General features: G+C 41.5%; 1 protein-coding gene across 1 annotated transcript in view; it reads right to left on the bottom strand.

Annotated features, from left to right (window-relative positions):
* The window catches only part of ESR1 (estrogen receptor 1), a 196138-nt gene that overhangs the window by 145178 nt on the left and 24696 nt on the right, over positions 1–26264 (bottom strand). The window contains 1 exon segment of the mRNA XM_006779331.2: positions 142–258. Within this exon segment, the coding sequence (XP_006779394.1) occupies positions 142–258 (117 nt within the window).

The following is a 26264-nucleotide window of genomic DNA, read 5'->3' as shown; positions in this document are numbered from 1 at the left end:
AAAAAAATGAGAATAGGGGGAAAAAACGTATTAAAAGAGAAAACACTAAACTCCCATGGTTACTGGAATAGAAAGAGCCAGCACTGAGTAGCAAACACAGACATCCATTGGGAGTGGACACCCTGTATCGAAGTTACCTACCACCTTTCATCATGCCCACTTCATAGCACTTGCGTAGTCGGCAGGCCTGACAGCTCTTCCTCCTGTTTTTATCAATTGTGCATTGGTTGGTAGCCGGACACATGTAGTCATTATGTCCTATTAAAAGCAAGAGGACAGAATTAATATTTTTTTTCAAGAAACGTAGGCAGTCATAATCTACAAGTGAAGCTGCCTGGAGGATGTTTTCATATCACTTGTTTGGCCTTACTATGTTGTTACCTCAGTCCATCATCCTTTTTCAGTCCTTTTGTAAATGCAAAAAAAAACCCCAAAACCTCCTAGACTTAATTTCTGCCTCAGCCAAGTGCTTTAGGAGTTCTTTGAGCAAATCACCTTCAGTTCACGCTGGATGCTAAGACCAGCAGGTCATAATTACGCAAGAAGTCCTTCAGAAGGCTGATGGACCTTGGGCTTCTAGCAAGGGCTAAAAACTATGCACTGATTGTTCTGTCAAGACAATAGTGGCTGAAGGCAATCCCCTAAACCAGTTGTTCTCAACCTTCCTAATGCTGCGACCCTTTAATACAGTTCCTCATGTTATGGTGACCCCCAACCATAAAATTATTTTCGTTGCTACTTCATAACTGTAATTTTGCTACTGTTATGAATCGTAATGTAACTATCTGATATGCAGGATGTATTTAGGTGACCCCTGTGAAAGGGTTGTTCGACCCCCAAAGGGGTTGCGACCCACAGGTTGAAAACCGCTGCCCTAAACTGATAATCTTTTACTGTTTACCAAACTTTACCTTTGATATGTCTGTTTGCTTTGCTAAAGGGCAAATGTGTATTCCAGTAAATAAAAAGCTGATGGGTCCAGAGATTCAGTGAGCCATGCCACTAGAGGGTGAGATCTTCGCCTGGCTTTCCCCCATGCCTTCTGAATTTATATTTCTTGTCTAGTATATCCATTTATGCACAGCCCCTTCTCCAGGTTCTGAACCCTTGCTGCAAAAGACTGCGGCAAGTTCACACAGCTTGTATTTGGGGGCATAATGTTTTACATACACTCACAAGGTTAGATAGTCTCAGCAGATAAAACCTTTTTTTTTTTCTGACCAGACCCACTAGATAAAATTATTATCAAAATAAAACTTAAAATTTCAGAGAGTTTCAAAGTGACATTTTAAACACAATTTAAAGAATCTTTAAGCAGGTATTCAAATAAGCCTGGACACCTAAATTCAAGTTGGGGTGGTGAGCTGGGTGTCGGCGAAGTTCAGTCCTTCAGTTGGTGGGTTAGTCCATCACTTACTAGTAGGAGGACACTGACCAAGTCAGTAACCATGTCCAGGGCTCCTTTTCCCTCTCTTTAACCTACAGAAAAGAATGGTACCCACTACATAACATTATTCTAAGAATTCAATGTGAGAATACATGTGAAGGGCTTACCACAGTGTCCCAGATATGGTGAGAACTCAATAAGTACTGTTTTTGTTAATTACTATTACTTTATTATTGATCCTCTTTCTTTTCTCTCTTGGTTTTTGAATCTCTTGCTCAAATGCTTTTTTCATTGGCTTTTATCACATGCAGGTCTGTCCCACGAAAAGGTCTCCCTCGATCCCACATCACTACTGAACTTCCATCTTATATTCTGCCCCTCATTGGCAATTCAAATCCACAGAGATGTCTACACTCCAGGAATCCTGTTTCCTCCCCTCTCCTGCACAGCTCAACCCATGCCAATCTGTTTTCCACCTTAGTTGGCCCACAAAAGCAGCTTCTCAGATATCACCAATGACGGTCATTGCTTAATTAAAAAGGTATTTTCAGTCAACATTATACTTGATCAGAAGCATCAAATGGTTCCTCCCTTCCTCCTGAAACATGCTTTTTTCTTTTCCTTTAGCTTCCATCACAAAAACAACAACAACAAAACACCTCTTTTAGACTTCCTCTACCCCTCAGGCTGTGACTTCCCCATGTTGTTTGCAGATTCACCACCCAACATGAAGCCAGACTTGCACAAGGCTCAGTGTCAGGCCCTCTTCTCCTTTTACTACTTAATATTCTCCCGATGAAATAATCTATTCCACACCTATAGTTTCCACTGTCATTAAAGGCACTGTCATTAAATGACTCACAAGTATATACTCCCAGTCCACCCTCTTTTTGGAGCTCTGGGTGCATTATCTAATTGCCTACTTGAAGTTTCTGTTCCAAAACTTAGAAATCACTTCTATTTCTTTATCCATCAAAAAAAAATCTGGTGTATAGCATGCAGAATATTAAACTTCACAAATGACTAAACACTGGCATGTTTTTACAGAGAAGTCCATTTATATACGTCTAAATCCTTATACTCCTTGGGGACATATCCTGAATTTAGACTAAGCAGATGATAGGTGACTATTTTTAAATGTGTTTCCCATTCAGAAAAAAAGGGGGGGATATGTATTCCACCCTCTAATTGAGTCTCTCCTTAAGTCTCTATTTTCCCGTTTACAAAGGCAACATGTAGTGAAATGTTTGAACCACAGAACTCTCTGTTCTTTATTTAGCATAAGGGTCTGGCCCAATTAGAATATAGTGGAGTAGGGACTTTACAAGAAGTGTTTGTCTCATAAAACTTGGTTCTCCATCTTTAGATATATGATAAAAGCCATTGTATAAACAGGCACCTGATCAAATTAACATCTCATTCTCCAAATGCTTACCAGAAACCAGCCAACTACAGCAGGGTTACAAACTTGTAACTTTAGTAAGAGACCACACACTGCTTCAAATATCCAGGCATTTGATTGTCCTTATCAAGAGGGCCAAAATGAGGAAATAATAGAACCAGAAACAAATTTACCAGGGCAGATGTAAACTCTAAGCAGAAAGTGTGTTCTTCTGACACCTCAAGGAAACTTAGTGTTTGGTCTAAACATAGTGTTGTATGCAGTACATGTTGATTTACATAAACTCTAAGAAAATGAATTTATATTAAGCTTCAGAAGAAAATAGTCAATAATCATTTGAACCAAAAATTACTTTGATTCACTCTCTCTCCCAAAGCTAGCTGTTGTTTTGCAAGCCAGAAGATGGGAGAACTAAATTGGGTCCAAGGCCAGCTGGCTATAGAACCACATGGAATTCCCAAACTAACATAAATCTCTGGATTTGTGCAACTGAATTCACCCCTTAACAAAATGAACAACAGAATCATGTTCCTAATATAAACCTTTTGTGACAAAGCTAAGTTTTCTCCTGCCTGAACCACAATAAAATTTAGAATTTATAAATTGGCAACAAGAAAAATTAATAGCTACATATTTGACATATACCATTAAAACAAAGTCTTCTTACTCAAACACCATTAACAATTACTTGTAAGTCTTCAACTTCCATCAGAAGAAAGAAAACAACAAACATCCGTTTCCTAAAGAGCATAACGTGGTAAAGGTATGTTATTAAAGCAACTGACTTCAGTAGGTTCAAGAAGAAACTTCTTTTTAAATTTTATTATTTGGTTTCGTGAAAACAATGCATGAGAAAATGCTTCAATTGAAGTGGAGTTCATTTTTTAAAAAACAACTCACAGCAATGGTATTAATGAAACATACAGCGTTTTTACTGAAGAGACTGAAGAACTCTGGGTGCCTGTGACCAGGTTGGCCCAAAAGTTCCTTTTGCAGAGGCCTGGATGAAGCATAAAAGCTGGGAATCAAGATGTGAGGTTCAGGTGAAGTTTTGGAGATATAATCACTATTTTCTCACCCACCAAAAATTAAATATAGAAAGCCTTTGGGCCAGTGTAGGGCTTGAATAATAGGAAGTGGAGAGCCAAGAGAGTGAAACATGCAGGAAGCTTGAAAGGTAGGGAGAGAAGACTTCTGGGAGCAGAAATTAGCAGGTAACCCACAGCTCCTGGGGCAACGGCTCTTTCCCAAGCTTCCCTGGGATTCTTTCTCTTGACCTTATGTCCCTCCATTTCTTCTTACTTTTCCTCTTTCAGCAGCAGTTGTGTCTGCATTGTTATCATTCCAGAGAAAGCCTGCATTTGTTAGTTACAAAAATAAGCAGTGACCCATATTCAGAGATTCAAAAGAAATATGAAAACAGCAAATTAAAACAAACAGGTGAGGATGTGGAGAAAAGGGAACCTTTGTGCACTGCTCGTGGGGATGTCATCTGATGCCACAACCCTTATTTTTTAAAATGAGCTCAATAAAGCTAGACATAGTACTCTGGGGGTTGAAGAGGAATGCATCAAAATAAAGGAGTCTTTCATGAGGTTAGACCAAAAGCCAAGTATGAAAACTAGTAAAAGGTTTTGCACCATCTAGACTAATAAAAGGGTAATATGCTAATTAGACCAGGTAGACCGGCCATCTTCCAGAAAGCCATGGTGGCGGGGACCGAGGCAGAGGCAGTGAGGGGTGATCAGGCCGGCAGGGGAGGGCAGTTGGGGGCAATCAGGCCAGCAGGGGAGTAGTTAGGGGGCAATCAGGCTGGCAGGCAGAGGTGGTTAGGGTGATCAGACAGGCCAGCAAGCAGGCAAGCGGTTAGGAGCCAGCGGTCCCAGATTGTGAGAGGGATATCTGACAAAATCGTGCCTAAACAGGAGCCTGAACATCCCCTGAGGGGTCCCAGATTGGAGAGGGTGCAGGCCAGGCTGAGGGACACTGCCCCCCGCCCCCCAGCGTGAATTTCATGCACTGGGCCTCTAGTTAGGGAATAAACACTTACCATTTCTTAAAGCACATATGAGCACATAGCTAACTGTTCAGATTTGTAAGGCATGGAAATGAAAGTGAATTCTCAAATTAAAGATAAATTAACTCTCCAATGTTTAAGCACCCACAAATCAAATAAAAGCCAATTTTACCTAATCTATCTAAAAGCTTCATTGGAAGTTCCCAACAAAAATATTTTATTTTCAGAGTCCTATACTTTTATACCTGCTTGGCTTCTTTTACAGTCTCTTATTAAAGATTCTCATTGCATATTTGCATAAAATTAACTTCTGTTTGAGTTCAAAGCATCCAGTAGTTATGTGCAAATAGTTTAAGATGTCAAATAAGATGTCAAAATCTGTATTTCTTTCTACTTTTAAGTACCAATATGTGTGTATCTGGAGTATGAAATACAGCTTCAGGTTGAATGTGAAATCACAGGACCCTACATAAATTTGCTCAAAAAGAAATCAGTGACTCTTTAGTTTGATTGGGAAAAGGTTATATTTTTCTTTAGGTGTTAAGGTCCAGAAAACATGTCAAAACATAGTTTTGAGCCCAAGCGGTGAGAAGATCATAAGGATCTGCTCATGAAGTTTCAAAGCACTGGTCTATAAACTAGTAACCACCCCTCCCTGAGTGGGAACTTCCAGCAGACGTTTCTCCTCAGCTTATTCATTTCACACTTATGCTCACTTCCTGTCTGGGAGGCAAGTGCATGAGAGAGTCCGACCAATATTCTCTCTGCTAAGAAACCGACCCTGTTGGGTACTAAATGTACTGTGTTATGTGTGGATTCTTTCATTTAGACCAGCAACTTTCTGAGGAAGAAATTATATTAATCTCTATCGTACAGATGCAAAACTATGATAAAAGCTATAAACCCTGTCCAAAGTCACACAGCAAGAAGGTGGCAGAGAATGGTTTTGAAGCAAGGTCTCCCTCATTACAGAGGTCAAACTCTTATGCATCCTAACAACCTTCATACATGGAAGGCCCAACTTGCCCAAAGGGAACTGTTATCTACTTTCCAGAGGCAACAATTGTCTACAATTGCTTGTCCGCTGAGTATTCTGTTTTTTAAGGAGCCCGTGCATAGGGAAGTAAAAAGTGAAGAATTAGTAGAGCCAATGTCATTGTTTTCTATCTAGCATATCTGTAAGATTAATACTGTGTAAGGCCAATACAAATTGCCTGAATTCTTCGGGCAATAAATGTTGACCTGGATCCCAGGGATGAAATGGAAGGTACAACTCTCTCGGACATGATTGTACGGAGGAACAGAAGTCTTGCTCTCCCTTGCACACTGAGAAACAAATTGGCTTCCTATACCAACTCCATCTAATCCAACCCCCAATTTATGAGGGATGCTTTATCTTGGTCATGCTATACATATTTATTTACCATGGTCCAAGGGAAGAGTGTTATGGGAGTTGTCTGGTAAAACTGAAGAACTGGTCCAAACAGTAATGTTGTTGGGACCCAATAGTAAAAAGGAAAGGAAGACTGGTTGGGAATCTGTTGTAGAAATGAGAGCTCAAAAGATTTTTTAATGAAAATGAGAGTGTATTATTTTCATTAAAAAATGAAGGATTAAAAGTATCCAAAGTTAAGCCAACAACAAAAAAAATTCATACCAAAATATGCACTAATCATCTCTGAGTAGTAGTAAAGTATGCAAGACAGAGAGAAGATGTGAAAAAAGCTTGAAATAGCTTTGCCAAATTTTCAGGGCTAGAGGAGGAGGAAAAAGTCAAAGATTCTAGTGGTTTATGCCAGGGTGTCTTAAAAAATTGTTCTTAATATTAATCAGAAAAAGGATCTGATTTGAGAGGGTTGGAAAGAAGAGGTGGAACTTTAAGTATGCTGTGTTGGAGATTTTAGTAGCACGCCAACAAACAAGTACCCCCTAGGCTATTCTGAAGCATGGGAGTCATGTCAAAATGAAGTTGGAGTTCATATGATCCAGAAACTCCACTTTTGGCTATATGCCCAAAAGAATTAAAGGCAGAGGCTCAAACAGCTATCTGTACACCCATGTACATAACTCCACTATTCACTATAGTCAACAAGATAGATGATAACATGTGGTACATACATCAAATGGCATTTTATTCAGCCTTAAAAAGAAATCAAATTCTGACACATGCTAAAACTTGGATGAACTTTAAGATATTATCCTAAATAAAATAAGCCAGACACAAAAGGACAAATATGTTCCACTTGTATGAAATACCTACAGTGGCCAATTTCATAGAGAAAGAGAGTAGAATAGCAGTTACCAAGAGGTATCGGGAAGAGGGACTTGGAAACTATGGTTCAATGAGTACAGATACCATTTGGGATGATAAAAAAGATCTGGAAATGGCAGTGGTGATGGTTATCCAACAATGTGAATGTACTTGATGCCATTGAACTATACAGTAGGTCCTCGGGGTACGTGGGAGATCCGTTCCTACGGTGCCATGTAACGCGATTTGTGCCGTAAGTCGGAACTCACCTACATAAGCACCTACGTCACTCACATGGAGCACATACTCAGCAGTAATGGAGTGAACAGTAAAAAATTTAAAAGAAAGATGACAATCCCTGACCTTTACTTGTGGTAAATAAATAATAAAAACATAAAGCACATGTCAAAATGACATAACTTTTTTTTTTAATAAATAAATGGGAGATGGCTACATAGCAATGAAACAACATACGTCGAGTCCGACGTAACCCGAGGACTGCCTGTACACTTAAAAATGATAAATTTTTGCCGAAACCGGTTTGGCTCAGTGGATAGAGCGTCGGCCTGCGGACTGAAGGGTCCCAGGTTCGATTCCGGTCACGGGCATGTACCTGGGTTGCGGGCACATCCCCAGTGGGGAGTGTGCAGGAGGCAGCTGGTCGATGTTTCTCTCTCATCGATGTTTCTAACTCTCTATCTCTCTCCTTTCCTCTCTGTAAAAACTCAATAAAAATATATTTTTAAAAAAAGAAAAAAAATGATAAATTTTTGTATGTCTATTTTACCAGAGTTTTTTAAAAATGAAATGGGATGTATAAGAAGCATCTACACGAGGAAGGGCAGGAAAAGGAATCCAGGTGGTAACTTTGCAATTGGCCTGTGCAGGTTGTCTTCTGTGTGACAGGGCCCAGGACTAGCTAGCAGCGTTGGCCAGGTGTTTCTATGGGCCGGGATCATGCTAGATGATGTCAGCCCTTGGACTCATCTCAGCATCACACCAGTTAGGTTACTGGAATTCCCACACTGTAGAAGCTCAAGGCCACTCGGCTAGTAGATGGGCAGAGCTGCCATTAAATTCCAGTGTCTGTGTCATTCTCAAGTCCTTGATCCTCTAGGAACACAACAGTAGGGTTGGTGAAGTAGAAAGAACTCCATAACTACGGAACCAGAATGCCCAAACAGTGTTGTACTTAGAACTATAATACAAAGAGAATTCCCTAATGCAATTACTATATCATATCATTGGAAGGTCATTTCAGAAGCAGCAATAAAATTATTTCCAGAACCTAACACTCCCATATACAAGAAATGAACCACATGAAATATATTCATCAGGAGACTGTGACATAACATTATCAAAACCTTCCTGCAAAACAATTCAGCACATTCCAGCATGAACAGAGAAAAGAAAGTAGAGAGCAAGGTATTGATGAAATAAGTAAGAAAGTTGTATTCTGTGAAAGAACAATATGCTATTCTATTTAGAAACAAATTTGACTCAGGTATTAAAGTTAATATTCTTTTACTTACAGCTGATGTAATGAGCCAAACAAAATGAAACAGAATTTGGCTGTCTCATTGAACACATTCCTAACTCTCCAGTGAGGACTTCCAGTATGTCATAGTTTGAACTATTTCACAACCACATCTGTACGTAATGAGGCACAAATAAAAACGGCATGACAATAATGCATCCCAAATTGTTTTCCACATCTTGTCAGTTCTAGTACGTCTTATCAGTGAACTCCACCTTCCATTGGCATTTTACCCCAATTTTTAAGTGAAATAAAAACATTTCTTACATCCAAGTATGGTTTTAAAGGAAAACCATGTCCAGGAATTCCAGGAAGGAGAAAAGTCCAGGAGAGTGGCTTTTTCTAAATAATAATGAAGTAAAGAGGAAATCCTCTATCCATTTGCCCTGGGCAGACCCCAGTCTGCTAAACATCTTGGCCAGGGCCATGGTCCTTCTCCTGTCCTGCCTCGCTTGCCAACAGCAAAACCACAGTTGGTTTAAGCACCTGGCACAGGATCAAACCAACAGCTGCAATAAAGGAAAATATAATGCAATCAGTGGCCCCCATCTCATTGTAATACCTGAGACAATAAACCAGTTTAAAGAATGCCTCTTGGGGCTCAACAAGTAGCAAGTGCTGTTGCACAGCCCAAGAAAAGACTTCCTGAAATTGTCTTTCTGGGACAATAGGTAAGCGTCAAACAAAGGAGAACAGTGTGACAACGGGTGGGATTAGCTCATTTCTAGGCCCCTCTCCTTTGCTCTGTTCAATTGTTTGCAGGGGGTTTGCCAAGCTTGCCTTCCTTCCCCCACCCCCAAGCTTTCTTTCTACCTGGAGTCATTTAACGTCTGAACACTGGTATCCTACAGCAGGAGAAACCATTTCCAACTGCCTTTGTCCAAAGCTAAAGAATCAAGTGGAGGAAAATGGCCTGGCGCTCAGACAAGAGGGTAAAGCTCAGAGACCCTGAGCAGAGCTGTGCTTCTGCCCTGGATTCTCAGAACAGCTAATAAGTACAGAGTCCCACTTCCCACTACTGGGCCGTGGGTGCTGCAGGAGAGAGTGGAGGACCATGTGTATTAATGCCTGTGTGGTGCGGAATGTGAATGCCCCTCAAGCTGCCACCCCTGAATGTTCCCTTGTAGACTTTTGACCATCTAACTGCTAACATAAGGGGTTTCGTCCATCTGCAGGAGCCCTCCAAAAGGCACTCCCTCGGCAAAGTTCCTCCCAGGCATGCTGATAAAAGTAATGAAAGAAGATGCAGGAGCTTTTTGTTGTTGTTTTTAATTCTCACCTGAGGATATTTTTTCATTGATTTTTAGAGAGTGTGGAAGGGAGAGAGAGAGAGAAACATCGATGTGAGAGAGACATACATGCCCGACCAGGGCCAGGGATCGAGCCTGCAACAGAGGTATGTGCCCAGGACCAGAATCGAACCCAGGACCCTTCAGTCCACAGGCAGATGCTCTATCCACTGAGCTAACCGGCTAGGGCAGGAGTTTCTGATTCAGTGGTCTTCTAGCACATTTAACACATGACTCTGGTCATTCTTCTTTTTTAAGTCTTTTTAAAAGTGAGGAAACAAACCCAATGACAGCCTGTCAGGCTTAAGAAGAACAACTAGTGCATTTTCTCAGCTTGAATAACCATTTCACTTAACAAGTAAAAACAAATGGAAGTGGGTTTCATTCGTTGTATTGCCGACGAACCTTTACAGGATGGCTGCTGGGTAAAATAAAACCTATGCATAAGGAGATCTGTTTTGTATTTATTTGACTTATTTGCATGGTAAATTTAAGCCAAAGAAGCATAGATAATTTTGTGTAGTTTGTGGTCCACATGGCTGGGGACAGTTTCTTTGACATAGGCCGTCGTAGCCCTGCAGCCTGGAGGGGAGCTGTGTGAGCACTAGATGCTCAGGAAATGAAGGGGTGCGAGGCAGAGTGGCGTTAAAATCTGCATGGCCTGGGCACCCAGACAGCTCACGTCTGGGTGGTCACACTGCCCCGTGGGGAGAACGCTCAGCTGGGCTACTTCACAGTGCTCGGAAGGAGTCTCATGTCTCAAGGGCGCTTGGGCTTCTCAGTCTACACACTTGTCCACACCGCATTCTAAGGAGGAGAACAAGAGAGCCTGGGAAAATCCAGAGTCTCCTTTTCCTCCCTGCCCCAGAACTAGCCTCAGGAATGAACATGACCTAACTGCTTGACCTGAACATGACCTAACTGCTTGGATGTCTTGGCCCCAGGTCCTCAGCTATAAGAGGGATGGGAAGGATCTGTGGATCATTAGGACCCATTCTAGTTCTAAATGTCAATTATTCTCTCTTCTCACTTCCCTGAGGTCCTCGTTTCCTCTTCAGCTGGCTTCTCGGGGTGCCACCCTGGCATTTTCTTTACTGTTTCAAGAGCGTCTGCCTCCTCCTGAGGTCACTGCGCCCAATGGGAGGAACACGGGCACGTTGAGGAAAGGTTGTGGTACCAGGAGCACTGACTTGTCTCTGAGTCCCTGACTCCATGTGACCCCCGGTGGCTACTAGGAGGCCCAGAGAGACAATATATATAAACGCTTGGTCAACCATACAACTTTGTGCCAGTAGAAGGCATTACTATGGGCGTTAGCCATTTAAAAATGAGACCTGTAGGTACTGATATGGAAAAATCTCCAATATATATTATTCAGTAAGAAAAGCAAGACACAGAATAATGTATAGAGTATAATGCCACTTATGTTACCAGACTATACATCTATACATACATATATATACATGTGTGTGTGTGTGTGTGTGTGTGTGTGTGTGTGTGTGTATAATTTTTGGAAGAAACTGTTAATAGTGCTTATCTCTCGAGAAAAGAAGTATGGGTTTTGGCATGGGACGAGAAGTCCTACACTTTTCATCATGTGCCATCTTGTACTGTTTAACATTTAGCCATGTGTATTACCTTTTATTTTCTTTGAATAATCAAAAAATTTCTTTAAAATTTCTAACCGACACGAGCCCAGCATCAACAATGTCCAATTCTTCTCTGGTTCTGCTTCCATCATCCCGTCCTGTGGTTATTTCTCTCCACCCTGCAGTCCACAGACTGGGCAATTAGCGTAACCACCAGGGCCCTGGTCAGCCGGGGAAAGGGCTGCATTTCTCTAACAGAGAGCAGGACAGAGGTTGAGAGTGAGCTGTGTTTTTCGATCCTCAGATACGGTAGCAAAGGACAGTAGCAGAGACCCTGACAGCAGCAGAGGCTCCCGCGCGCTCCTGCTCCTGTCACAGAGCCATCCTGTATATCTGTGACTCCTCCTGGCCGGCACCCTTGCTTCCCAGTGACCCACACCTGCATCCCAGCAGGGTCATCCTCACCCTTCACCCTGGGCCTGATGGGCTACAGCAGGCACCTGGGCCGTCTGGGCCCTGCCCAATGCTTGGGGCAGCCCCGTTTCCCCTTAGCAAGCAGGACTAACTCCAGGAAACTCTGTGTCCCCTTTTCTTGCCTGTGAACCTGGCAGGACAAGGAGCCAGTTCTGGTCAGGTGGCTGCCCTCACTTCCAGTCTCCCTCTTAGAAGCATCCCTGCCTTGAGGGAAGGCAAGAGAAGACAATGGCTCACAGAACACGTGGGTTCTCTTGTCTCACCAGCTGGTTCCACAACGGTTTTTTCTCGGTTTCCTCATCTGTCTGAGAGTAATTATCATGCTAACTTCCAAGGATTAAATGAGAGGATGCATTTAAACCCCGTCACATAGAGCCTGGTACAGGGTGAGGACTCATGAAACATTAACCGTCGTTATTGTTAGATTTCCAGGCCAGAGGAGCTCAAATTTGTAGGGACAGCACCTGAACGACAATACCCTCAAACCAACTTGTAATAACCTGTCATTTTCTTAGTAGTTAAGCAATCCTTTTTTACCCTTAACCAATGCTCTTCAAGTCACATAACTTGTGAGGCTACATTTATGCAGTCAAGTGTAATCACCCGAAATACTTCATCTTATCCAAAAAAAATCACTCCAATCAGCATAAGCCCAGCTGTCAGGCCTGGGAACTATTTGAACGCTTGAAAAAGCAAGCGAAAATGTAAGAAAAATAGCCATGAATCAAGCCTCTTGACAAAATACATTCAAACACCTTTTTAAACAACCGAGAATCCCAGCCTAACTGTCCAGGAATGTGGAAATGTTGTAATATGCCTCCATGACAAGAGCTAAAAACTAGACTAATAATTTACTACTGGGCTCTTTTTTTTTTTTTGGTCTTTTTATAACCCTCACCCGAAAATCTTTTTTCCATTGATTTTGAGAGAGAGTGGAAGGGAATCCTTACCTGGGGATTTTTTTTCCATTGATTTTTAGAGAGTATGGAAGGGAGGGGGAGAGAGAGAGAAACATCGATGTAAGAGAGACACATCGATTGGTGCCTCCCACACGCTCCCTGACTGAGGTACATGCCCTTGACTGGAATCAAACCTGCAACCCTTCAGTCCACAGGCTGACTCTAACCACAGAGCCAAACCTGCTAGGGCCACTGCTGCCTCTCCTGTCAAGAAGATAAAGAACCAACGTCATTTACAGTCAGAAATCAGCCCAAAACTGTTAAGTGGATCTGAACTCCAAATCCTGATCCAGTACCTGAATTATCCCAACTGCTTACACAGGAGAACAGGAAAGAGGAACTATATTTTACTTAACAGAATACGTTTCAAGTGTTACATTTGGTATAATTACCTTTTTGAAATCTACTCTCTATTGATTAATAATTTTGTGCCAGTCCAAATTCCCATTTTGAAGTGGCAATTATAAAGGTTATTATAAAGTATGGTGTGTTTTTTCTGATTTACTACAAATGCTAGACTAGCTTAGAAGCAGAGCCCACTCACTGGAAATGCCTTCCTAAAGAGATTGAATTATTTGGTACCACTCTCAGAGGCACAGCAAGAGATGGACTCTTTGGACTCACCCCACCATAAGAAAGTCTACTCCAGTAATTTTTGCATCCAACAAGTTTTAATTTAAAAAGTGTTTGCCTCTAAATCCACACTATGGAAGTTAAACACTATTTTTCCTTTTTTAAGTATATTTTAAGTAAGGAAGTCTAGTTAAAATTTTTACAAAAAGAAGTGATATAGCTTGGCCGGAGTGGCTCAATGGTTGAGCATCGACCTATGAACCAAGAAGTCATGGGTTCGTGCCTGGTTTTCAGGCTCAATCCCCAGTGTGGGATGTGCAGGAGGCAGGTGAACAATGATTCTCTCTCATCATTTATATTTCTATCTCTCTCTCCCTCTCCCTTCCTCTCTGAAATCAACAAAAATATATTTTTTAAAAAGAAGTGCTATAGCGGTAACAACAATGATGCAAGTTTATTTATTCAAGGAAATGTAATTCTCTGCTGGATGCAAGAAGCTATATGTCTAATATATTAAGAGACCCAGAGACACACTGCCTCTGCTCTCTGAAGCTTGACTTTCTATAAACTGAAGAAGCATAAGTAAGAGGTAAACATCCACAGAGATATTGACAAAACTCTGAATTTCTTCTTTTGGTTTTGTAGTGGAAATATTAACTCATTTTCAGGTGTGGATATGAGAAAAATTCCATATTTAAGAAGTAAGAGGTACAGATCTATTTAGAAGCAAAATAATGAAACGTTAAGGCATTTGCTCTACTTAGCTTCAGAGCAGAAAGCTATCCTAGAGGAACCCCGATAGAGCCAATGGAGGTGATGATGACAATGACTCTTCACAGAGCACCGCAGTAGGTTAAGCATGATCTCTAACCACTACATCAACCTCGCCAGTAGGAATCACTGGGCCATTTCTCATTGAGGAAATGGGAGATTGGAGACATTGGCTACAGTAGATGACAACGGGGTGTATGGCTCAGAATGCTGTTCGCTTCTGTGGGACAGCCCCCTACATGGGCTGAGCCTCCAGGATCACCTCTGAAAGGTGGCTCTGCCTCATGATGGTGGCCAATTGGAAAGCGGGACCAGTTGGTTTAGGGGAGTGTCTCTGACCAAAGCTGAGCCAATCAGTGTCCTTCCCTAGTATTTGCTACTGGAAGAATGTCACTGATTGAGCTGTGGCAGCTGTTGCCAGCCGTGCTTCCCACCTTTGGGGAAATGCAAATTTACGGCAAGCATGGAGCTGGCACACAGAGAGAAACTGAGGCAAGGCTGGGGTCCTGCTAGGCTCTGGGTCGCTGGGCCTGGGGCACTGAAATCTGGCTGCACCCCTAGCTAAGACATTCAAGAGTGCTTCCACCAGTCCGGCTAGCATGGCTCAGTGGCTGAGCGTCAACCTATGAACCCGGAGGTCACAGTTAGATTTCCAGTCAGTGCACATGCCTGGGTTTGGGGATCCGTCCCCAGAGTGGGGCATGTAGGAGGCAGCCAATCAATGATTCTCTCTCATCATTGATGTTTCTCTCTCTCCCTTTCCCTTCTTCTCTGAAATCAATATAAATATATAATAATAAAAATAGAATGCTTCCACCAAAACTCATTCCCAGCCCACCCTACCCCTCCCCCAATGCTAGTTTGAATAGTATTTTGGTCACTTAAAATGAAAAGTCCAAATACATGGGATAATTTTTCTAAGACTACACAGTTGATTAGCATAATAAAGATAATTAATATTTCTATAACAATTTATAGCTTGTAAAGCAAATTATCATGTAATAATTATTTTATTAGCTATAGTTTATAAATTGGGACAGAATATGATCCAGATTAAAAATACAAAAACACATTGAGGGTAAAGAATAGTTGTTCTATTGTCTATATTGTAAGTCATGAAAGTTTAAAAAAATAGGTGAAAGAAAGAAAAAAGAAAATATTAATGAATATGACCCCTTCTGGACCTACTGACACATATAGACCTACTGGATCCCCCCCCCCCATATTGACTGCTCCTGTGAAGATTTTCATAGAAGAATGTGACAGCAATCTGACTCATATGCCTTTTTATAATAGTTCACTCCACTTAATTGGTAACTGAAACAAAGCCAGTTTTTAAAAAAGGAACAAATCTCTACTAAGTCTTGCAGAAATAAATCAATCTGATCTGTTATTTCTTGGTAAATGATTCAGTCGTTCATTTCTATTCCTTTCATTTCAAATGTACTATTAATAATTTAAATGACTTAATTCCATGAACTATAAATCACAACAATCCCTAATCCAGTTATGGTCTTAAGCAAAAGGGTGGTCCTTAGCAGGTCGGCTCCAGACAAGGTGTGATGTGGTCTTGTTTCTATTTAAAATTCAAAGCTAACCTCCTTAGGGGGAAAATGAAACAACTGAAAGTAATGTATGAATTCACAAATGAAATACTAAAAACAGACAGGAATGGATCAAGAGGCAAGGTGATGGGCCAAACACATCTCAAATTCAACCCCTGGTCCTGTTGTTCAAAGGTCCAAATATATCACTTAAAATATTTTTCAAGCATCCGCCTCACTGTTCTTCCAGTCATTCTGATTCACCATCTCAGGATCATCCCTTCCTCTCCCTCAAAACCCAATCTGTTGTGAATCACTGCCAGTTCTGCTTCTGAACCGGCTACTGGCTCTTCTTGGGCAAAACAGTCCTTCCATGTGGTGCCGGCCGGCCCACATCAGATGCCGGGGTGCACACGGGTGACCCTTCATTGGTCTCCAGCTCCACCCACTTTCTTTCCTTCTCGCCTTGTCTATTTCAATGGTTTCATGAGTCCAGCATATTTCACCACACACACGCAAACTACACAAGCGCAAAGGGGCTCAGTGATAGTAGCATTTTTAAAAGAGCTCTCTTATCAAAGAGGTGAGAAAATTTAATATCTCTAAAAAAAAAATCCTGAGTCACTCTTTGGATATTTCTAAAAGTTAATGCAATAAAATATTCTGTTTCTTCCCTGAGGCAAGAAGAAACAGCTCTTCACAGGGGCACATTATCACAGGAGATGCCCTATCCAGTGGTCAGCAAACTCATTAGTCAACAGAGCCAAATATCAACAGTACAACGATTGAAATTTCTTTTGAGAGCCAAATTTTTTAAACTTAAACTATATAGGTAGGTACATTGATATTAACTTAATTAGGGTACTCCTAAGGCTTAGGAAGAGCCACACTCAAGGGGCCAAAGAGCCGCATGTGGCTCGCAAGCCGCAGTTTGCCGACCACAGCTACCATTGCCTGACCTGGGGTAGCCACGAGCCACCAATACCCATACAGATCTCAGAGCTCCCTGGGGCTTCAGACAGTTCATCCCAGAAGACCAGAGTCAGCTCCTTGTCTCTGAGAAATTTTCTATCTTAAGGTCTTCTGTAATAATAATAATAATAACAACAACAATAATAATAGAACCATTACAGTGATTTAATCCATTATGGACAAAGACAACTCTTGAAAACTCAAGAGGACTTTTCTTCCCTTTACCCGACTATTTTCAGAAGAAAAAATACAAAATTTATATATGAAGAAACAGGAGCAAAATGAATTGCTAGAGGTCATGTCATCAGTCGCTTTTGGTATAATGGGCACAGGGAGTTCTGGCAAAGGGCCGACCATCAAGGTGAAGATACAGTAGTGCACAGTCTGCTCAACTAATGCATGCAGTCCCCATGTGCAGCCAGCTCTTATGTGTGTAGCCCTCATGACAACATCAGATGCAATGCATAGGAAAGCAACACTCCTGCAATGAAAGCTTGCGAGGACGCGTTTTCTCAATCAGGGGACACTGAGGACGGGTGTGACCGTTGTCATGCCCTCAGGTTGTACCCCCTTTCAAAGTGATCCTTTTTCTTGAAAGGTCTGGGAAATGCTGACTGCTGCATAGTCCAAAAGGCTAAGACACCAAGGGAAGAAAACCACATTCCAACTCACAGCTTCAGAAATGTCAGTAGTTATCCATCCCTATTCAGATCAATGCTGGAAATCTCTTACTAATAATAGTTCTCTTGAATAACTAAATGTGAAGATTTTGATCTGGTGGGGACATCATTTAGGAATATAAAGGAGACTTTTTTATGTTGTGGGACTTCAGAAATATGAAAAGGAAGTAAAGAGCTGCTGCCTCTGGACATCAGGATTGCAATTCTTTATTTCAACAGGGTTTCAGGTCTACTATCATGCAACTGTGGTCAATAACCTATGACACCCCAGTCCCTCCCACAGGCTGGCTCTTCCCCCTGGGGATGTGCGGTTAGGATAAACAATCACTGGCCACATGATGGAAATACTTCATCCTTTCTGGTTTGGCCAACTGCTCTAAAGACCTGGACTCCTGGTGGTTTCATTAACACAAGGCCTTTCACCTCCTCTGCTATAGTTTCTCAACAACTCAGAGGGAATAATACTTCACTGGCCTCAGCTACGTAATGTCCACCTGACTCAATTTCACTTGGGCTCATGAATAAGAAAATAAAAGCTGCACTTGTCCGTCTGCAAGAACAGAATAAAGATGTTTTGAAAATAAGGTATGAAGATGTGCTAGACACGCAATAATCTTTCTCTACTGAGGAAAGAGGAGAGAAAAAACTAGTGTGACATTAATGAATTGCAATATGAATTTTAAAATAGTGTTTTTATTACACAAGTAAAAGATGCTTATTATGAAAAAATAAAAGTGCAAATAGGCAAAAAATTAAATCTAGTCATAGTCCTATCACTCACAGATAGTCACTGTTGATATTTTGCAGTACATATCTCCAAGGTTTGTATATACTTCTTTCCCTCTCTATATATGTGTGAATATGTATATTTATGTATGCACTTATGTGTGTGTGTATGTCCATGTACACATGGAAACACACACATAAAAGAAAATGTTTACAAGAAACCCTTGACTCCAGCTCAAACTCTTCCTCCTCTCTTGTATTCAGAAAAAGTGGCTCCCTAAAAAGCACTTTATGAGCAGTGTATGGTACACAGGGCCCTTAACAGTATTGGTATTTCTAAGAAAAATGGATCCAAAATTAGGATTGTGACTCAGCTGCCCTTGATTGGTTCAGTAAGTTGACCTGAGAACAAAAGCAGGGGCTCCTCAGCCCAAAGGTGAACTGACACACACCTTGTCCCTCTGGCTCCTCCTTGGCTGTGCTCCCTGCAGTAAGTCAGCAGGGAGCACAGCCAGACCAGGTGGCAGAGGGAAAGAACCCATTTCTGGGATCTGAACTCATATATTGCTGTTATCTCACATGTTTCACCAATTGCATCAATAGTATCAACCTGAAGATGAAGTATTGTAGAGAGAGGGCAGGGGAGAGGAATTGAAATCCTTCGAAAACCCTGTTTGTAGTTGATAAAAGCTCATCAAACCATTTTCTTCCTTCTCTGAGATCAAGTTTACTGCCATAGTTTTAAAAATTAAGGATGTATCTAAGTTTATATTCCACTAATGGTCCACATTATGGGAACGTTTACATCAACTCTTGGAAGTAAAAGTCTCTAGTCACTTTTTAAATAACATACTTTCATACATATCTCATAAAATCAAAAACACAGGAGAAAAAAATCAAGTAAATTGCAAACATAAAAATTGTGAAGTATAAGATGAGCCTACCTAAACATGTCTCAGCTGGGGACCAACTATTTTCTTTCACACCAAATATCAAATACATCTACCCTCATGAAAGCTACATTATATATGACTGTAGAGGAACATTTCCAGATTTTTATTAACATCACTCCCATGTCAGACTCCAAAAAACAAGTTGAAATAGCACATTACATCCTGGAAACAAAGTATTATCAAACTTTGGATACATAACAGATTTATTTTTTTAATATATTTTACTGATTTTTTTACAGAGAGGAAGGGAGAGAGGGATAGAGAGTTTGAAACATCGATGAGAGAGAAACATCGATCAGCCGCCTCCTGCACACCTCCCATTGAGGATGTGCCTGCAACCAAGGCACATGCCCTTGACTGGAATCAAACCTGGGACCCTTCAGTCCGCAGGCCGACGCTCTATCCACTGAGCCAAACCAGTCAGGGCCATAACAGATTTATTGATAACTACAGGGCTGATGCACAAAATTCGTGCAATGACCTTGGCCCAAACCCCACCTCTGCCTCGGCCCCCGGCCACTGCAGCTTTGTCTGGAAGGAAGGATGTCCAGAAGGATGTCTGGTCTAATTAGCATATTATGCTTTTATTATATAGACGAGGGCGTTGCAGAGATATGCATGAAATAGGTTGGGTTTTTTTAACTATATTTTTATTGATTTCAGAGAGGAAGGGAGAAGGAGAGAGATAGAAATGCCAATGATGAGAGAGAATCATTGATTGGCTGCCTCTTGCACGCCCCACACTGGGGATCAAGCCCACAACCTAGGCATGTGCCCTGACCAAGAATTGAACTTTGACCTCCTGGGTTCATAGGTCCACACTCATCCACTGAGCCATGCCAGCCGGGCTAGGTTTTTAAAATATATCACAAATGGTAAAGAAAATTACACTCTTTTAAAATGCCATATGATGTGCTACTGTATTAAACATGCACAAGTGGGCAGCAACCACTGACAACAAGTCTCAGGATGCTTATGATGAAGTGAACTGTCTGCTAGGTTCACCGGACAGATACCAATTTACACACTGCCTCCCCCAGAATGTCTCCGAGTTTACTCCGGAGCACCGGACCTGCTCCCTCCTGTCAACACAGAGCGTTAGCTTTGTCCCTTTGGACTGTGTTGAGGCATTTCTTGTAGTGCTGAGCTCACCTCTTCTATGGTTTAATGTATATTCACAACCTTTCTAACTGTGTGCAAGCTGAGTCCTGAATTGGAGTTGGGGATTTGCATCTCTCCCAGTACTAACAAAACGGCCATTTAATCAATATCCATTGCATGAAAAACCATTTTCAGTCCCTGGGTTCAGAGAGTTGGCCCTCTTGGGAGGGTGGCCGAGAAGCTGTCACTCAGACAGGGAGGTCTGCAGGTGTGTACACAAGTGCTAAGAAGAGTGCAACAAGGAAAATCAAAATGGAGAGAGAGACCACCCTTTAGAAGTTAGGTTGGATGGTGAGAAGAGGAAAGAATGGGATGTACCAGAACACACAGGCAGAGGACTAACAAGTCCACTAGGGGCGGGGGAGGGCCTGGAGCAAATTAGCTTGATAAGAAAGGAGACCAGCACAAAGGCTGGCGAACAATGAGGTAGGGAGGACAGGCGAGCGCGGGCTGGTCTGCAGGGAAAGGAAGGGTGTACTCAGAGTAATGAGCGTGCTAGCAATCAGAAAAATGAAATAAAATAAAATAGAGGAAAACCATCTCCACGGTGACTGTAATATACCACCGTGGCTTTGGTTAACAGTGGCGGCACAGGCCCTTTTCTATGCCTTTATGCGACCCGAAGAGAAACCAGAGTATTACATTTACCTTTAAGTGAATTCCTTTCTTAGTAACTGCAGTGTCAAAGGGACAAAATAATTATGGATTCTGATTATCTGAAGGGCTGTAATTTGTCTTCTCTGGTGGGTAAAGAAAACATCCTGCACATCACTTAATGGATTACACTGACGTGGTGCAGCCATCCGTTCAAATCATTGCGCTTATATTTCAATCACACACAAAAATCGTACTGATCAGTGCAATCGAGCAACCCAGCCCTGGGTGATGACTTAAGAATTTCTCTACTCATTCACTCTATACTTCCTGATCTATGATTTTGAAACTGCCAAACAGACCAAGTCCAGATGGTATTTGTTTGTATGAAATTGAAAATCCACATATTCTTTCTCAAAGAAAATAGGGGAAATAGTATCTATTCCACAGCAAAATTATGACTTCATAATTAAACTGTATTTTTTTGTTCCTTTATTTCTAAGCAGCTGGAAGGATACAATCTTTTTATTTCAGCCAAAGGAAGATGAACGTGTGGGGGAAATAATAGGAACACCTTCCCGCTGTATGCTCTTCTCAAGTAAGGCAATTTTCTCCTTTAAACATATCAAATCTGTTCCATCGCTCACACATGGGTGGAGAACTAACATCACAGAAAGGAAAAGTTGTATGAAGTGGATGGCAGATTTATGAGATAGATTTTTTCCTGCACATTGTGATTTTTCGGTCCAAAAAGCCAGGCGACCGTAGCCTTCATGCATGGTTCTGAAAGAGTGAAGCATAACATAGAGTTCAGAAGTGACTTTTCTTTGAATGAGTACCAGGGAAACAGGCCATTCTCTTCTAGAAAGATACAGCACTTTCAAGGTATTGACAGCAGGTTTCCACGAAGGAGAGAAGCACGTAGGCAGGATTAGGCCACGGGGTAAGTTTTGTGAAAACAGAGTCAGCGCGTTATTCTGAGGGCTAGTCGGTGCCCTTTGAAAATGTGCCCATTAAAGGCTACCTGTAACTTTTGTGCAAAATTATTGCCACTCGTAAGTAATGCTTTCTAATGGAATTGTTGATGAGCTTAAGCACTATATATGGGCTCATACTCTACCACTTTAATGGAAATGGTCAATTCCATGAGGGGGACAGTGCCACTTAGTTGGAAATTGGAAATTTAATTTCAATCAGATGGAAAAAAATGAAGAATGCTTGATGTGGTAGCATGAAAACAGCAGCGATTAAAAACATTTGGAACCTTTGCTTACCCTTCAAAGGCATTTGTTGCCATGGTTTTTAAAGACCTCTGAAAGCTTCAGCTGTGTCCACAAGAGCTGCCAAGAAATGGGGGTTCTATACTGATTGTATTTGTTAAATGCATTTTGTCTTAATTGTCCCCAAGATAAAGATTACTTGGCCAAAGGCAAGAAGAAGAGGGAGGAGGAGGAAGAGGAGGGTGAGGGGGAGGAGAAGGAGAAAGAGGAGGAGGAAGAGGAGGAGGAGGAGGAGAAAAAGAATCATTTCCCAGGTGGAAAGACCATGATTTGTTTTTCTGAGCCCTTTCTCAAATGCAAACATGCACATGTGTGCTCATACCTGAGTCCCGTAGCATTAGAGTAAGAAACACTTAAAATTGTTAACAGGGACAGCAATCCTGCATGGAAGGAGGTGTTCAGGTCTTGAATTTCAGGGCTGTGTTTCCTTTTCTCTGATGAGAACCAGGAGCCAAGCATCTAGCAAATTTGCCAATCCCTGGGAGTAGGGCCTTCCTTTTTAAAAGTTTCATTATAAGCCCTGGTCACTGTGGCTAAGTGATTAGAGCATCAGACTGCGCACCAAAGAGTCAGGGGTTCGATTCTCAGTCAAGGGAACATGCCTGGGTCGCAGGGTTGCTCCCGACCCCAGTCAAGGCACATGCAGGAGGCAATCAATCAATGTGTTTCTCTCTCTCTCTAATTGCTGTGTCTCTCGCATCGATGTTTCTCTCTCTGTCGCTCCCTATCCCTTCTACCACTCTCTCTGAAAAGCAATGGGAAAAAATCCTCAGGTGAGGATTAATAAAAAAAAAATAAGAAATAATAAAATAAAATAAAAAGTTTATTATAAATGCTTTCTTGTGAAAATTACATGAGAGCTCATGTGTATACACATGAAAACTCTTCAGTCCTTCAGCCTCAGTAGTCTTATTTCTCTGTTGCACAACATGCGTGTTCTCACAGGATGGGAGAGTAAAAAATAGAAGTAGAAATAACGGAAGGGTTAGGCCAGCTCTGGGTCAGAAAAGATGTCTATGGGCTTCCGCAGTATGAATAATTTGAAGAAAAAAAACCTTTTTGTTTTTTTTCTGAAAATCATGAAAATGCTTATATTTGCTCCTGCCGTTTACTATTTGTGCAGCTTAATGTGTTGGTAGCAGCATGTTCTCTCTCAAATCATTAAGTTCCTGGAGACCAGTGTTTGGCCCTACTGGGCTAATTTGTGATTTTTCCTGTTTAGAAGGGAATTGAATGTACACTTTTAATAACAACAGCGTTTCTTGTAAGGTTTTGGTAAGATCCAGGAAACTTGTATTATTATGAGAAGCAAGGGGAAGTTTGGGGAGCTACTTCTCCATTATTAATAATGGACAACCTCTGGGAAGTATTTAAGCCATTCTTTGCACTGCGTCTTTAAAATTAATTGAGGAAACTGACTCAACGCCCCCATCCCCCAACTGTTTGCAGAGTACTGATTCTGTTCCTGCTGGATAATTCAATCTCCATATCCAACTATCATGTCAAGCTCAGTATGTCTAGAATTGAACTCATCCTCCCCCCCCTCTAACTGACCTTCCTCTTGATCTCCCCGGTTCAGGGGATGATATCATCATTCTCCCTCTGTTTTTAACTTCTTTAACTCCTTTGTTTTCCATATATCCCATATTGAGTCATCTTAAAGTACTGTAGATTCTTTCTTTACAATGCCCTTTATCTTACTCCCTTTTCACCCAATTCACAAATACCAAAAAGTCCACATTTTTAGTTTCTCTGAGATATCAGAACATTAGCCAAATTAATCTTCATGCTTCTAATCTCTCCCTTCTCTGGTCTTTCCTATATGCCCCTGGCAAGATAATGTTAATTAAAGTCTGTCTTGTTGTCTATCTTCATGACTGAATAAACATAATGGTTTTGTGTTGACTAAAGCAAATGGATCCTCACGCTCCTTTCATCCTGTTATTTATTCATTGAGTGATGCCTGTAAGGCTTTGATTTGGGCCTTACCTTTGAGGCACTCCCAGTCTTTAAAGACTATGTACTAAGTACCTGCTATGCTAGGCAATGGGAGCAAAGTAATATGCACCACGGGAGACCAAGACTCCGGCATTGACATCAGAGTCGCTTTTGACTGGGAAAGAAGCAATTGCATCGGTAAATCTGGAAAGAAATTCCCAGCAAAGAAGTGGATTGGTCATATTTGGGTAACAGCAAGTAGTCCAGTCTAAAGAAAGAGTCTACTTCAGAAGTAGAAAGTTACTTTAAAACCACTGGAAAGGCCGTCTAAAGCAAGATTGAGGAACGTCTTGAACAGCGGTCTAAGGATCATTCCGTGGGTCATGGAAGCCATGAAAGGGCTCTGCACAAAGCATTGACACGATTAGAGATTTGCTTTAAGAAAGTTACTAGACTGACAGTGAGCAGAGTGGCGTTGAAGAAGGAAAAAGAATGAAGCAAATGGCTTAACTCAGGGGTGGGGAACCTTTTTTCTGCCAAGGCCATTTGGATATTTATAATATCATTCATGCACCATACAAAATTATCAACTTAAAAATTAGCCTGCTATATTTGGTCAAACATTTGATTACCTCACCACCCCGGCTTAAAAAAAGACAAAGGGGGAAATTAAATTATTGGATAATTCTGGTGAAAGTTAATGGGGTTAAATTAACCCTGAGGAATGGGAATTTGATAGATAGGCATTTAAGAGATAGACTCAACAGAACTACACAGTAGTTCCTATCGGAAACGACAGGCTACCAAAGTGCAAAGATAAAGATGACTAACTCTAAGTGTTAAGTGTGGATGCCCGAGGGAATGGTGTGGGAACTGATATAAGACATAGCCAGGAGAAGTAGCTAGTGTCCGCTGAAGACACACAGGACTCACTACAAAGCAAGGTTGGAGTAGGAGCTAGATCTGAGAGATGTTTGCATAGCTGTAACACTCTATGTCTTAAATATTGCTCCCTAGAGCTGTCATTACAAAGTACCACAAATGAGTAATTTGAACAGCATCAAGTACTGACTCATAGTTCTGGAGGCTAAAAGTCTGAAATCAAGGTGTCAGCAGGGCCCACTCCCTCTAAAACCTATAGGGAATAACCCTTCCTTGCCTCTTTCTGGCTTCTGGTGGTTGACCAGCAATCCTTGGGTTTCCTTGGCCTCCTGCTACAGCATTCCAATCTCCCTCTCCATCATCCTATGGCATCCTTCTCCAAATCTCTGTGCCCAAATTTCCCTCTTCATATAAGGATATGATTAGTCATAATTAATTATCACTTCATCTGAACTAATTACATCTGCAATAACTCTATTTCCACATTCTGAGATCCCGGGAGTAAGGACTTCAATATATTTGGGTAGGGGAGGGGAGACAATTCAACCCATAAACATAAATGTATGAGATTGCCTAGGACACTAGGCAGAGAAGAAAATGAGAAAGTGAGAGGAGCAGCGATTACAGATGCTGGAGAATGCCTATGTTAGAGAGCTGAAGAGGGAACGTAAAGAGGCAGAGAGAGGACAGCGAGTCCCCTCTTCTCTCATGGATAATTTACTCAATTTCCACTGAGTGTATCTTGGTTTATACTACTTCACATTCCCGGAATTCTTTTCCAAACTTCTTATTGCCTATGAAAATCCTCCATTCCTTTTCAGGCTGATGTCAAATATACCACTTGGCATTAACGCTTTTCCTGCCAATGTTACCAAGTGAAATTTCTCCATATTCTACTATGTACCAGGGATGTGCCCAACACCACTAGAGGCACTGGCACTATAGCAACAAACAAAACAGAGCAGACCAGACATCAGCTCTCACTCAGCTTATATATATATATGTTCAGGCAGGAATATCAACCAAATGGATAAATCAGAGAACTTTATTAAAAGATAGGGTGATATAGTATAAAAAAAACCTCAGGGAAAAGGTTTGTACAGTTACTTTTGGGAGAGTAATTGGGGAAAACTTGTCTGAGAAAGTGGTCTTGGGCAGAGATCTGAATGACAAGAAGTCAGTGAAGATGCACATGTTGCAAGCAAAGGGAAAAGGAGAAGCACATGTATGAAGGTCCCGAGGAAGGAACAGGTTGGTGCACTGGGGGAAGAGGAAGGCCAGTGTG

Source organism: Myotis davidii, unplaced genomic scaffold (assembly GCF_000327345.1).
Source record: "Myotis davidii unplaced genomic scaffold, ASM32734v1 scaffold1323, whole genome shotgun sequence".
In the NCBI taxonomy this organism is placed as follows: domain Eukaryota; kingdom Metazoa; phylum Chordata; class Mammalia; order Chiroptera; family Vespertilionidae; genus Myotis; species Myotis davidii.
This window is presented reverse-complemented; position numbering and strand designations above follow the sequence as displayed.